The sequence below is a fragment of the Diadema setosum genome, chromosome 5, assembly GCF_964275005.1.
Source record: "Diadema setosum chromosome 5, eeDiaSeto1, whole genome shotgun sequence".
Taxonomy (NCBI): Eukaryota; Metazoa; Echinodermata; class Echinoidea; order Diadematoida; family Diadematidae; genus Diadema; species Diadema setosum.
The window spans coordinates 31,522,957-31,538,288 of NC_092689.1; the positions used below are offsets into that span (position 1 = coordinate 31,522,957).

The following is a 15,332-nucleotide window of genomic DNA, read 5'->3' on the forward strand; positions in this document are numbered from 1 at the left end:
ATAATAATAATAATAATAATAAGGTCGTATTTACCCAGGGTAGCCTCTTCAGTGTTGCCACTGTTCTACCAGAGCTCCCGACTCGCAAAATTCGCGAAAATAAAACCCTCGCGAAATATATAGCGTATACAGTAATTTAACTGCTTCGAACTGCTTTGACACGCTCAGTTGCGCCGTACTTTGAAACCAACACCCCTACATGTATTGACAAAACATAGTAATAAATGCATGTAAATTTTGTGCTTTTCCTATGTGTCATTTTGATTGTTTTGCTGTTGATCTTGTTTATTATCATTTTTTTTTCAGTAATATTTTGACATCATCAAATCCCCAGTGAAAGATGCAAACCCACTGCGTGTTATCTCATGTGTGAATGTTCAAATGTTCTGTTTCAATGTGCAGTGTCGATGTGTTGGACACCTACTATACTAGACTAGTAGGCCTACTAGTACAATGTAGTGTAAAACTAAAATTCAAGAGAACTTGGATTCAGTGGCATGGATTGCAGTGTTCATGCTTGTGCCATTACCATTAATAGCCTGATGATACCTGAACATGCTTGACCTTGAAGGGTCCAGTGCAGTGGTAATATATTAAATATTAGATAGGCATACAGGTGTAGAGATCTGAAGTCTAGCATGATACTACTGTACTGTGATTGTTGTTGCTAGCAACTGTTGGGACCTACACTAAAAAATCAGAGGCTGTTGTATCGCAAGAACTCGCACAGTGTTAGGCAGCCTTAAAATCAAACCAATAATATGGTGGCACGTACAGCTAGATATTTCTGCAATGGAGAGAAAAGCTTGGAAAAAAGGCACACAATATCGCTCAGCGTTCGCCATCTCAAGATATCGTTAGTCAAAATTGCAGTGTGAGGCAAGTTTACTGACCTTACTTGTCAAGGCATTTCATGTGTACAACAAGAGAAGCTCGTCAGCTTCTCATTGCGTGGTTCATGGGATATCACCTTGGCATACAGGCATTGAGGTAAAGGTAGGGCCCTAAAGAGCATGATTGCCTCATAATGTATGGAAGTGTAACCTTTTAATACTTATCAATCTTTATGCATTTGCTCAGAGTGGGTATCATTATGCTTAATGGTTTCATAGATGTTATGATAAGGACAGCCCTAAAGTTCTATAGAACATTGTGTTTTGATACTATTTTGAAGACTTTGTGGTGAACATATGACTGACCAAAATGTGACAGAGCATAGAAATGTCTGGAAATGGTGTAAAACACAGAGTTCAATGGAACTTTAGAGCTGTTCTTTTCTTTTTCTTATCAATATCACTATTAAGCCATTCAGTTGAAAAGCAACAAATTTTCAGTAAACCTATTTCAGTCCAATGTAACATTTTCATTTTGACAAAAATTCTGATAGATTGCCTGTTTGATGCAGTTGTAGGGCAAAATTATCTCTCATTAAACTTAAAGTGGTCTAAGTGATCGTATTGTATTTGGGAGAAATGCACAATGGAAACAGAAAATAACCTGACATCTCTGAAATTTCTCCTTTTGCTGTGGAAATACCCAGTTAAATTTGAAGTAGCAAATGATAAGTTATTGTAATATGCATACTTAGCTACAAAATCAGAGGCAATGAAAAGTAACCCAATTGTATTTTTATTTTTTGTTGTTGTTGCTGTTTGTAAAGGAAGGAATAAAAAGGTACAATAGGCTGGATGGGATGTTTGGGTGGCTATCACCATGAAATAACTTTACATTTTGAGGTTAGTGATGTACGTAGTTACGAGTAGTTAATTGAATGTACACTGTACATGAGCTGTGCCAGACTCTTGTGTATTCAATAACATTTTCATTTCCTTGTAGAAACTATTGAAGTGACCAGAAAAACAGAGAAAGTAGCTGCTCCCTGCTAAAACAACAATAAAGAACAACTAAAACTTTAGTACTCTTGAACAACAAATGAATAGACAAACAAGTAAACAAGGTACACTTATCTGCACCTGCACCAAGGTTCTACCTCCCGTGCCAATGTTCACCACGCGCAAAAGCATCTAGGTTTCTAATGTAGAAACCTAAGATGTAGCAAGTGGTCCAATTTTGGTCATTGTGTTATGATCAAAATTATCGGTAGCTTGCTTTACAATGTAAATAAAGCAATCCTTGCCAAGTATTACCAAATGAAGATCCAAAGGCATAGGGTTACTAGAGTTTGACTAATCTCGTCTTGCAGCCTGACCTGTCTGTCTGCCTACACTGTCAAAAATGTGTGCTACATGTACAGTACTGCACATGTACATTATGTATGGTGACTCCATAAACATTGAATGTCTATGGTATCTGTGCGGTGATCATACAGTCACTATGAAAAAAAAAAAAAATCAGTACACATGATACTGTAGAAACATGAGACTCTACCGCCTGCATGCGTGAGATGTATTTAGAGACTAATCTTCTTTCTTTTTTCCTCCAAACATGTCCCCTTGATGATTTCCATGTACATATATTAGGCATATACATGTATATGAAATGTGTGTAGGCCATGGTTATAAAAAATACAGTCAACCCTGTCTATAGCAGCCACCCAAAGGAATTGAAAAAGTGGCCATAATATATAAGTGGCCACTATTGACAGGTTATCTGACTTTTTTCGTGTATTGCATGCAATATAGGTATCATTGTTGCTACAGGTATTAAGTCATACTTGCACAATGTACACTGTACTTGTAATGTGTATCATGGTATACAAGTATGCACATGTCTTGCTCTCTGGTGCTATCTAAGGCTTATTCTTTCAACATACGATAGCAATAAGTAAGAAATCCTTTCCAACAGGAGACACAGAGCCAGGGCGGGAGAAATTAAATCTCAAGCAGGAGAACGGGAGATTTTGCAAAATGAGGTTTTCGGCGGGAGATCTCCTGTCAAAAACGGGAGAGTTGGAGTCTCTGGTCTTGTGCATTGAACAATGCCGTTATTGATCAAATTATTTCAACCTGGCGTGCATACAGCAAGCAAGCTTTTCACAATTTCATTATGAAATATGGGTAAGTAGAGTGGTGGTGATCACTAAACGGTGCATGACCGGCGTGGCTGCAAAGCACAAAAACGCACTATTTACACTGTAAAAGTTACTGGATCTCCTGCAGGTCTGTTATATTCAAGTCTTGTTGCCACTTAACATACTGTAGTTTAAATCTACCATGGGAAACAATATTGGTGGCCACTGGCCACGTTAGACTACAAAGCAGAAAACACACTATGTATGTGCTGTAAGTTTTTGGATCACCTGCAGATCCGTATATTCAAGTCTGTTGCCACTTTACAGGTTAAAATCTACCACAGGAAACAATATTGGTGGCTGCTGGTCACATTGGCTGCTATGCACAGGGTCTTTAAGGTAGCTTTTTCTCTAGGGGAAGGGGGGAGGGGGATACGATACATAGGGGAAGCCATAGACAGGTGGCCTCAAAGGCAAGTTCGAATACTGTGGAGCAAATTAGTACAGCGTTTACAATCACTTTTTGTTGCTTCTGTGTACTTGAGTACTATTCAGAGATTAAAAAGAGTGCTTAGTATCAAAACCGCAAATTGTGAGAAAATGAGACAATATTTTATCAAATGATTACAAAATCAAAGAATAAGATTATGGCTCCACGGAAAGTGCTGCTGCCTTACCAAACAATGTCTGTATGTTCTTTTGCCTAGATATGTATTCAGAGCTCTGTGAAATGGCATGTACATGTACATTGTATGCGTACACGTGCCGAGGTAACGCGCTGTAATATCTCACTAGGTATTAAATAAGATTCCAATCAGTTTTCTCATGATGTCATGTTTTTTCAAGCTATGTTTTAAAGGCCTACTCCAAATATCTTTTACAAATTGTAAATGGGGTGTACAAAAAGTCATATTCTGTGAAACAATTATTCCAACTCACTCATGTACACAGAGAAGGGGAGAGAAAAAAAAAAGGAACAGTAAACAGATTACATGACAGATGAACAAGAGGTGCAAAGACTATTAAAAACATTTTTTTTTTTTTCACGGCTCCTGTTAATGCCCATACTGTACAGTGTACCTAGACAGGAAATATACAATGTACTACTAGTACTTTGCACTCCCATGAGATGTGACTTTGCAGAAATGTTGAGCAGTCACGATTGTATACAGATCAGCATTTGCATGATAATTGAACAATTGGTAAATGTGAGTTATGGGAAAAAGGAAACAAAAAAAAAAAAAATAACATATTGGAGTATTAAACTTGCCATAGATATATTTAGAAGGTTGATCAGGTTTTGATTTGTTTGTCTTGATTTGGTTTTTTGCTTTTGTTAGTTCTTCTGTGGCATGGGATACTTATGTTGTAACTTGCAGAGTTTGCCCATTTAAGGCCACAAAGTCACATGAAAACATGCTACAATGTGCAAATTATGCACGAGATGCATACATACATGTACAAACACATGTGACCACACATACAATATACTGTATATGTGGCAGTGATTTAAAAGAATGATATCTCAATCTTGCACTGTTGTGATAATGAAATCAAGTTCAATGTTTGTTTTTAAAAATGCTCAGGGTTGGATAAATTTTGCAGGTCAGTGCAGTGGGGCCATGCCGGTCCTTGATACCTCTTTACAAACAGTGTACAATTACCGGTACATGCATGTCGGCAGAGCTCTTTTTACTTTCGAAGTGTGTGCCAATGTTGGATTGCCACTGAAATTGCGTAACTTTGCACTTGCTTTTCCATTATTGATCTCTGATAAAACATAAAAAAAAAAACCAACAACAACAACAACAACAGATTTTGTCGATTATGACAATGTCGACTGATTGGTTAGGACATTTCCAGCTGTACCGCATGTTACTCCTGCTTGCATTAGATGCCAGCACTTCCCCTGAGTGCCAAGATTAGCAACTGCTGCTAAATCATGACAGGAATGTTTACTGCGTGCACTGGCTGTGTGGGGCAATAGAGGGTGACATGTACCAAAAGGAAATCCTGTTTATTGATTGAGTCAAGTACTTGGGTCATGAACTTCAGATGCACTTCATTGCATGGTAGGCTACATGGAGATAAAAACAGTAGCAGGATGTATAAACACATCACACATACCTGTACACGCATGCTCACACACAACACACATGCACAAACAGACAGACAGATACACACACACACACACATGCACACACACACATACACACACACACATTTTGTGCTGCTCTGCTTGTTTTGTGCAAAGGTTGAGCATCATGCAGATATGCCAAAGAGGTGTAGCTATGATGTGAATGAATGATGGTGCAATATCTATTCCAATACAGTGGCACATACCAAATTTGGTCATCTCTGCTGGCTTTTCATTAGTACAGCCATTTGCCTGTATGCAAACTTGCTTCATATCAGTCATTTACAGTAAGTATACTGTGATAGATGGTGAGAAATCTTACAGTATGTAGCAAGACCTTAAAGGGTGTGTACAGTTTTGGTTGAGGTGAGGATTTAGCTTTTAACGTTTTGCGAGATATTCAGAAACCACTCTATGAGATGTCAAAGAGCATGCAATTCTAAGGAGTATCAAAAGTACACATATATGATGAAAATTGGTTTTGAAATGGCTGAGATATCCAAAAAATAAGGTGAAACAAAGAGATCCTAATAAAGGCGTGGCCTGTCGCCTTTTATTATTATCACTTTTCTGGATATCTCAGCCATTTGAAAACCAATTTTCATCAAATAAACGTGGAATCCTATTTAAAATTACATGCTCTTTTATACAAATGATGCACAGGATAGAGTGTGTTAGTGTAGGCGTGGTGCACTCGAGGGTATTTACAATTGTGAAACATGCACGAGGCGAAGCCGAGTGCATGTTGCACTACATTGTAAATACCCGAGAGTGAGCTACGCCTCCACTAACGCCACGAAATAATCCTGTGCATCATTTGTTTTATAAAATGGGTCGAAAATTCGAAAACTAACGTCATTTTTCAGCGTTTTTCACGTACCTTTGTGGGTCAAGACGTCCGAAGATGTTCGTCCCAAACATTTACGCACGTCGCACTCGCGGAAGTCCCGCACATACAGTATAACTTTAGTATAATGGGGGGGTTGGGTTTCCGGACACTTACACATTGTAAGTTCCCGCATGAAAACTTACTTATTTTACATAGAATATGCACCCTTTACCTTAAAGACTTGATATAGACTCCTCATATAGGCCTACTAGACAACATACTCTGAAAACGGCGTGAGAATTAACCTGCTAAATCGTTGGATTTGCTCTTCAAAGTGACTCCATGTACGCGTCCGGTCCCATAACGCTTGGTCTACTGTACTGTACAAAGTGTACGTATAGTAGAGTATACATACGTGCGCCACACATGTTATGCACAAGGGAAGACAGGCCGGCCGGCCGGCAGCCCGAACTAGAAGTTGTTTACAGGATTGACAGCGCGTATGCATGCAATTCATCAAAGGAGCCGCCGCGCTCACAGACGATCGGCAATCTACCATAGGATTACAGGCAGTGCAATTGTACTGAAGTAAAGGAAGGAGGTGTGTCTCATTTCAGCGCTTCCTATTGGCTACATTCTTGAACCCATTTCATAACATATTTTATAAGAAGTTTCTCATTATCTCACTTAGGAATGTTCGAAACATGAATCCCCACCTCAACCAGTACTGTACAGTTCCTTTAATGTAACTTGTATAGCGAGAAAAAAAAAATGGCCAAAATCCCATAGTGCACTATAACTGTATGACCCCGTTTACAGCCCGGCCTCAATTGCTCGGCCGAGGCTCACAATTTTGTCCGTTTACACTGCCGGGCTCGGCCGCGCTTTTGATTCAAACCTTTCAATATTTTGTCGTAGTGGCGCTCTGCTTGTAAACAAATGCAATTTGGTATTGTCTGGTTTTCAGACCCTTTGCCAACTGAATTCCGTGGCGACGAAGTCGCTGTTCGGGCAAAGGCCTTTGCCGAAGGAAAAATCCTTTGCAGGACAAAACCACCTTAAACTATACTAGTTTTCGACGTTGAGGGGGTTAATACCCTGAACAGCGAAAAAATACGAGCAGAGGGTTTGGAAGCCAGACTAAAATTGGCCGTGCATTTGGCCCACTTTGCGTTTACACTGAGAAAAAGCGGGGCTCGGCCACGGCCGAGAGCACCTCCAGAGCGAGGCCAAATTTTGGCCCCGCATTTGGCCTTTTGCGCGTTTACACCGAAATGAAGGCGGCCGAGCCTCGCACTGTAAACGGGGTCTATGTTTTGTCACGCAAATGTGGCAGAACTGTCAATAGATATCAGTATGTTTGATAGTAAATTTGGTACTACATCTGGTGCATTTATAATCGAATGTCAATGGAACCCCGGACTAAATCCAACAGTTTTATATGTCTGAAAGTGGAATCTACTGTTGATATTATGCGATATTAAAGACAGACGGAGTGTGCGCATGTCTGTTACTGATATTATCTCTTCATTTGAAGCAGTTCTCCTGGCATATCTCGTTTGGATATATATGAGTAACCATTTTTAAATGGGGTAGTGAGGGGCTGAGTACTTCCAGCCCAACTGAGCAATGTACAGTACCTCATGTAGCTGTGAACATTCTTTTTTTTTTTCAGCCACTGATGTGAGATTCAATACACATATTGTACCCGTCTGGCCGTTTTTTTTAAAATGAAGTACTGTCTCAACCTACCTGGCATGTAGAAAGTCACACAACAACCTGCCAACTGTTAAGTTTTAATCTGAATATTCAGATATTTCACTGAAACCTAACACATTAATTTGAGTGTGTTCTGATTTTTTGGAAATATCTGCAATAGTAAAGTACTCATGTATATGAAATTTATGAAAGTTCAGATTTTTGAATATTTTTTTCTTTGTTTGTTCAGATTTATTAAGTCTCAGGGTTGGCAGGTATGCAACAATGCTCACTAATGAGACTTGGGCACTAATGAGACTTGGGCAAACACAATTTGAATCAGAAAAGGACAGATAGATAGATCAAAAGAGAGAGGGGAGTTGATAAATATATGGAAAGATGGCTAGACTGATAGATAAAGAGAGTGACTTACATGTATATACTTGTATTAAGAGCACTAGTGCCCATGGCCCTTATAGATACAACTTGTAGCACAACTTGTAGCATGCCCCTTGCATGTAGTGCTTTGAATAAGCCATTGTGTACATAGGAATACAGTCCGAGCCACCCAGTTGTAGGCATAGAATGTCCTAATGATCATCATTCGGTGCTGTCTTGATTGTCTCTATGAAAACAGAGACTAGATGCACATTCCAACCTATTGAAAAGGCTCTAGGTGATTACCATTTACACCTCACATTTTTGCTCTGAACAAATGACTACAGGTACTTGAAAACAAACAAACAAACAATGTGACTTACAGTGACTGCCTTTATGGACTACCCATCATTTGACACTGAAGAGAGCCTATTAGTTTTTACTGATCCTAACAATTGTGCTCTTTTATAGCTTTATTGGAAAAAGTATCATACTATGAGATGTAGTGGGCATGGGGACTATTGTACACGCAGTATACTGCGCATTTATTCTGTTTTATTAGAATTTCGCATGTCGATCCAGATGTGTGAACTTTACAACTCGCGGTATTGCCCCCCCCCCCCCCCATCCATAAAACACATGTATTGTATTTTGTTTCTTAGGTGGGAAGTTTGCTATTCTTCTCTAGAATAGGGTAGAACTTTCTTTTCTGATTTCATCACAGGAGTTCTATATCAGCCATGAGCAAAATTGCATAGGAGCATGTCCGAAATTTGTGATTATGTCATACCCTTGAGATGGGGGGGGGGGGGAAATGTTTGGTATTTTATTAGCTCACCTGAGCCAAAGGCTCAAGTGAGCTATTGCGATCGCCCTTCGTCCGGCGTCCGTCGTGCGTCGTCCGTCGTCCGTCGTGCGTCGTGCGTCGTCCTTCGTGCGTAAACTTTTTACATTTTCATCTTCTTCTTGAAAACCCCAAGACCGATTTCCATCAAACTTGGCAGGTACATAATGTAGCATCCCTAGGGGGTTAGGAACTCAATTTGTTAAAATGGGCACCATGCCCCACCCAGGGGGCTCCCAGGGGGGCCCAAACCCCCCAAAATTAAGGAATCTGTAAAAATCTTCTTCTCTAGAACCAGAAGTGATAGAGCTAAGTTAATACTATGAGTTAGTACATTGATGACTGTAGTTTCAAGTTTGTTCATGGCAGAATCAGGGGTGCCCCCCTTGGGACCCAGGGGAAGGGGGTGGGGAGGGGTCCTAATGGGGTCTAAATTGTACATTTTCATCTTCTTCTTGAGAACCCCATGACCCATTTTCACCAAACTTGGCAGGTAGCATCCCTAGGGGGTTAGGATCTCAATTTGCTAAAATGGGCACCATGCCCCACCCAGAAGGCCCCCAGGGGGCCCAAACCCCCCACAATGAAGGAATCTTTAAAAAACTTCTCTAGAATCAGAAGTTATAGAGCTAAGATAATATTATGAGTGAGTACATTAATGACTGTAGTTTCAAGTTTCTTCATAGCAGATCCAGGGGTGCCCCTCTTAGGGGGGGGGGGGGGAGTTGGGAAGGTCCAAATGGGGGCCTGAATTGTACATTTTCATCTTCTTCCTGAAAACCTCATGATGGATTTTCATCAAACTTGGCAGGTATCATCCCTAGGGGGTCAGGATCTCAATTTATTAAAATGGGCACCATGCCCCACCCAGAGGGCCCCAGGGGGCCCCAATCCCCCCTAAATTAAGGAATCTTAAAAAATTTGGGCCCTTATTGTACATTTTCATCTTCTACTTGAGAATGCCTGGTCAAATTTTAGTAGAGCTGTGAATAATTTAGATTAGTGACTGCGTGAAAGGTGAACTTGCGATACTCAGGTGAGTGCTAGACCCGCGGGTCTCTTGTTTTAGAATATTGCAGCTTTCAGAAGCTTCATAATTATATTTTGTCTGTAATGATGACTTGCTAAAAGCTTATGAAAAATGCACTTTAAAAAGGGGTATATACAGTGTATCTATTTTTTGTTTAATACATGTATGTATTGTCCTTCTTCTTTCCAGATGCCTAACATCAAGTTACAAAGCTCAGATGGAGAAGTATTTGAAGTCGATGTGGAGGTAGCAAGGCAGTCAGTAATTATCAAGACTATGTTAGAAGGTACGGCCTGATTATTGGTTCATGTAAGACCTGAATCGTTCAGTTTATGACATCGTTCATTAGAGTTTACATGAGTACATGTATATATGCACATCTACAGCCTTGTAAGGCTGAATGTGTGTAGATGAATTTAAATTAAAAGCTGCAGTTACAGTCTTAATCCTGAAGAAAATTGTTTTATCAAATCATTTCCCTTGTAAAGCCTGAAAAAGAAAATAGTTATGAAAGTTTCCTAAAAGTATTGAAGGAACTCTTAGAGACCCGCAAACTAAAAGCTGCTGCTAATGCTTTCCATAACCTTACAGTACTACGTAGCATGATTATAGTGCTACTATGAGACTTTGTATACAAGTGCTTTTTGTGTTTTTATGTACCTACAATGTAAATATTTCTGTAGTCTTGTACACAGTTTTAGGAAAATATATCTGAACAGCACAAATGAACAAACAGATGTATGCTGGTACGTTGTATTATGGCGGAGATTTTTTTTTTTTTGGTGACCATTTGAGACGAGATTTGTTTCTTGTGTGCATGAATGGTGTATTCAAGCTAAAATCTTTGTCAGTCCAAGGAAGTACTTCTTAGGAGTAAGTGTACCTACGTTGTCATGTGATGTACAAGGATTTTGTGTAAGAGAAGGCATTTCTCTTTTTATAGATGCTGGCTTTATGCTCACTTGTGTACATGTATGTGTATGCACTTTTACAGTGTGTATCATGGGATGAACTAAGATGATCAGAAATCAGTACAATGAACAGGCACAGGGGAATTCAGACTTTTACTTCTATTTGCACGTCCATTGTGTGATAGCAGAGGAACATAATACAAAGTGTATTACAAAAGAAGCAAAATGGGGGGAGGGGGATTGAAAGAGGACCAAAACCCTTGATGCAGGTACATAAAAAGTAAATGTCAAGTGGACAGAAAGGATGATAATAATGATGCCAATCGTATGTGCTGACCAATTTTCTCTGTGCACATGCAACCCAGATCTTGGTATGGATGAGGACGACGATGACGCCATCCCACTCCCCAACGTCAACTCCACCATCTTAAAGAAGGTCCTCCACTGGTGCCACTACCACAAGGACGATCCTCCGCCACCGGAAGACGACGAGAACCGGGAGAAGAGGACGGACGACATCTGCCCCCACGACCAGGAGTTCCTCAAAGTCGACCAGGGCACGCTCTTCGAGCTCATACTGGTGTGTTTTACGACCCTCACCCCCAAACATATTTGAATCATTGCACAGTCTTGGCCTTGGAGAGCGTATTCCCAGAGGGAATTTCCACTCAGTGTCAGGCCAATCTACAGTGGATTAAAGTCACTTGAGTACAAACATATCTGTGAATATTTTTTTCAGATCAAACAGATAATAGGTAAGGATGACATAGATATCATTCTATGGTATTTTACTTGAAAAAAAAAAAGAAGAAAAAACAATGCACAGATTTGCAGGCACTACAGTTGGAGATATTCCAGGGGACAATGCTAACATGTCCTCTAATTTACATACCATACTTGTGACTGAATATCACTGTGTCATAGAAAAAGAAGGAATGCAAAATGTATGAGAAACTGAAGTTACCTTTTGTTTTAATGATTCTTGTCCACTTTGGTCCAAAATGATAGTGCTTTTGTTGGATTTTTCTATGCTCAATGATACATATAAGTGGCACATGGAGCAGATTTTCACTGACGATGCTGCAGGGAGATGTATCATGCCTTGGAGAGAGCAGAGGTGCTTTTTATTGGAGAAGAGAAATGGAATCAAAGAAATTGTCATATTTCTCTTACATTCCTGTTGATAACTTTGACAAAGATGGTCCATGATTTTAATAACATTTTATGTACTCCATGGTGACACAACATTGCTCCTACAACAGTTGCTTTGTGGCCCATTTCATAAAGCATGTTATCAGTGACAACTGCCACATTTCTATGACAAATTTGCTCTCAGCCAATCAGATACAAGGATTTCAGTAGCTTGTCACATCTATGACAACTTGTCACTGACGACAAGTCTTATGAAACAGGCCCCTGATCTTATTTCTCAAAGGACTTTGGGTTAGGGTTGTGATAGTGTTTAGGTTGAGTTTGATGTGAGGATTGAGATTAGGGTAGGGTTATGTTTGTGGGTAGAATTTATGTTTGGCTATTAAGAGTGCAGATATTTCATTAGAGCAATTGTCGTAGGAGCAAATGTCATGGAGCCGTACTCCATATATATTGCCATTAATGCCAATTTGTCGTGGGAGTGTGCGCTCAGTCATCTGAAAACAGACTTTTTGAGAGTATATCTATAAGCCAGTTCACAATATGCTTGTGTGCACATTGGCGCATATGACCGTTCTCTTTTTTCTCAGCCGGTTAGGCATGTCACTTGTTTTCGAAAAAGGCAAGATGCATATTTAGCTTGACCAACATAACAAATCATGTTCAAACAAAGAATGAACTCTTGTAAACCAGGTGACTAGAATGGACCATCTATTGACACTTGGCCAAGCATCCATTTCATTGTGTTGTATTGAGTGCTTAAACAACCTCTTCTGTTATTACCAGATACGAGGCCTTCTCTCAGGTGGATGTGCTAGTGAGCACCATTTACTGTAAACGTGGAGATTTTTGCTGTGTGGAAATATTTGTGCATTCGGATGACCAGAAACCAGCATGAAAATAAAAACGCATAAATATTTTTGCACGTCATAATTTTCCACTTCTGAGTGAATTGATTCCGTGGAATTAAAAACATGCAAAATTCATCTTATCCAGCTGAGCGCCAAAATATCCACTTTTACAGTATAAAGATTAAATACAGTGTAATTTAAGATTTGATAATCACTTCACTGCAGATGCTTATCTCAGTTAATTAAAAAACCAACATGCTTGATTGTACACATGACCTTTTTCTGCTCGTGCACACAGTGGGACTGTGAACTGGCTTATTCAGATTCATACACATGTTTTATACATTTAAAATGGGTCTCACAGACATAAACTCTTCTTCTACGTTCTTCATGCTATTCCACAAAAAAAAAGGCTGCCAACTATCTTGACATCAAAGGCCTCCTGGACGCTACTTGCAAGACGGTGGCAAACATGATCAAGGGCAAGACGTCGGAGGAGATCCGCAAGACGTTTAACATTAAAAATGACTTCACTCCAGCAGAAGAAGAACAGGTGAGTGTTAGGCTCTGCATCTCTGGTTATTACCAAAGTGAGAATGGAAAATCTGTGGTCCCACAGGGTGGATTTTGTGTGGGGAAAATATGGTCGTGCAATTGAATTGATGTGGTATATTGCACAGAAAATAGCAGCTCAGAGGCTGAAATACATTCAGTTTACAATGAAAACATACAAATTATAATATTGTACGTAACAAGTACATACTTGCCAACTAGTAAGATTTTATCAGATTCAGTAAGATTTTTTATGTTAAAAATAGCAAAATCAGATTTTCTGTCAGAGAAATCAGATTTTAAAAAAATATTTAGATATACCTTTCATGTGTATTTTCTGAAGATTTGACCAAAAGTAAGATTTTTAACTTCAGTTTGCATATAAAATAAGATTTTTGCAATCCACGAGTAAGATATTTCATCTTGAAATGTTGGCAGGTATGCAAGTAATGCTATCTGCATATCACAAAATATACATGAATTTATATGTGCATATGTATTTGTGTAGGTGTTTCGACCATTTGTAAGGTTTCCAAATTAGAAGATTAGGTTTTGATAATAGAGAATATTTGATAATAGAGAACAGCTGTAATGGTGTATGTAAACATGACATGGAAGAAACCTTAATTGCTCATGTCCTCACCTGCTTTATCACAATTGGAAGAGATCGCATCAGCATTTGTGTGTGAACGATGACTGAAAGTAAGTCCTCTAAATTTCTGTGCATCAAGGAAAACATGTTTAGGTTTTAAACAAATACTGTGTCATAAATTTCAGTGAATGTGTGAAGAAGTACTCTGCTTGATGTTCAACTCTAAATCAAGAATGAAATTCAACATGGTGAATCTACTAAGGTATTGTTCATGGCCAGTACTGGCATTGGCAGTACTCAGAGCGACAAGAAGTGAACATGTGCACCGAATTCAATTGTTTCAGACTTACTATCATACGTAACTGCTATGTCACATACAAGTAACCTCTTGGTAGCAGACATACATTGGTGAACTTTGTGCTATGCAGTGTGCAGTGCTGATTCACATTTAAGTAGGGTCAGGAGACTCTTCTCAGATATGCTTTAAAAATCTGATAGTCGTTAGGAAGTTCCAATAGTCAGTTACAACATTACTAACATACGTTTAAAAATATATCACATTTTGAAGCAAATGTCTCAAATATTTCTTTATTTCATGACTTCACTAAATTTTAGTGTGCATTTATCATGTTTTTGTTTTGTTTTTATAGGTAAGGAAAGAAAACAGCTGGTGCGAAGAAAAGTAATGTCATCAAGCCACCCTGGTCATCGCTGTCCAAGGCTATTTATGCAGAATGTGAGTGCGCACCGTCACGGGAAGGTCATGTAAATTTTAGGTCGTTGCGTTGCAGTTACGTCATTTCCCACGCCACGGGCCTGCACCAATGTGTTTTTGTCTCTTTCTATTTCACCCAAAGCTTCTCTTTTTTTTTGGGGGGGGGGGGTTTGGGGGATACTTAAGCTCATGCCTGCCTTGTTGGGAAATCCACAACAATTTGATAGAAAGTGGTATGATGTTTTGCAAACCCCAATTTGATTAGTACATGTATCAGACATCAGTGATATGCAGCATTATTGTTTCAGTGCTTGTGGAAAGTCGTGTCTTTGCCTAATTTCTATTTTTGCTTTTGAAAAACGTGAATAGCTCATTTGTCAGATGTAGGAAATCAGCAATTCAAAGTTGTTCCTTTGCAACGTATCCTCTGTATGAAGTATCTTATTGCAACCAATTTGTATCCCATGCTGCTGTTGTTATTGACAAGATGTAGTAATGGTGCCTATGATTCACATCAACGCGAGCAAGCATCTTACAAACATTCTGTGTTGATATTCAACTGTACTTAAACTTGTCAATCAACAAACACAACTTTATCAAACAAAACAACAACAACAGAAAACAAAGGGCAAGAGAGAGATAGACAGAGAGGGGTGAAAAACCCAACTTGTA

At 39.2% G+C, this 15,332-nt stretch overlaps 1 protein-coding gene across 1 annotated transcript in view; it reads left to right on the top strand.

Annotated features, from left to right (window-relative positions):
- Nucleotides 1–14,813, top strand: part of LOC140228675 (S-phase kinase-associated protein 1-like) — a 16,062-nt gene extending 1,249 nt beyond the window's left edge. Inside the window, exons 2-5 of the mRNA XM_072308937.1 lie at nucleotides 10,077–10,173; nucleotides 11,164–11,378; nucleotides 13,214–13,354; nucleotides 14,596–14,813. Of these exons, the coding sequence (XP_072165038.1) occupies nucleotides 10,077–10,173; nucleotides 11,164–11,378; nucleotides 13,214–13,354; nucleotides 14,596–14,631 (489 nt within the window). The 3' untranslated portion in view covers nucleotides 14,632–14,813. The remainder of the gene's footprint in view (nucleotides 1–10,076; nucleotides 10,174–11,163; nucleotides 11,379–13,213; nucleotides 13,355–14,595) is intronic.
- The last annotated feature ends 519 nt before the right edge of the window (nucleotides 14,814–15,332 follow it).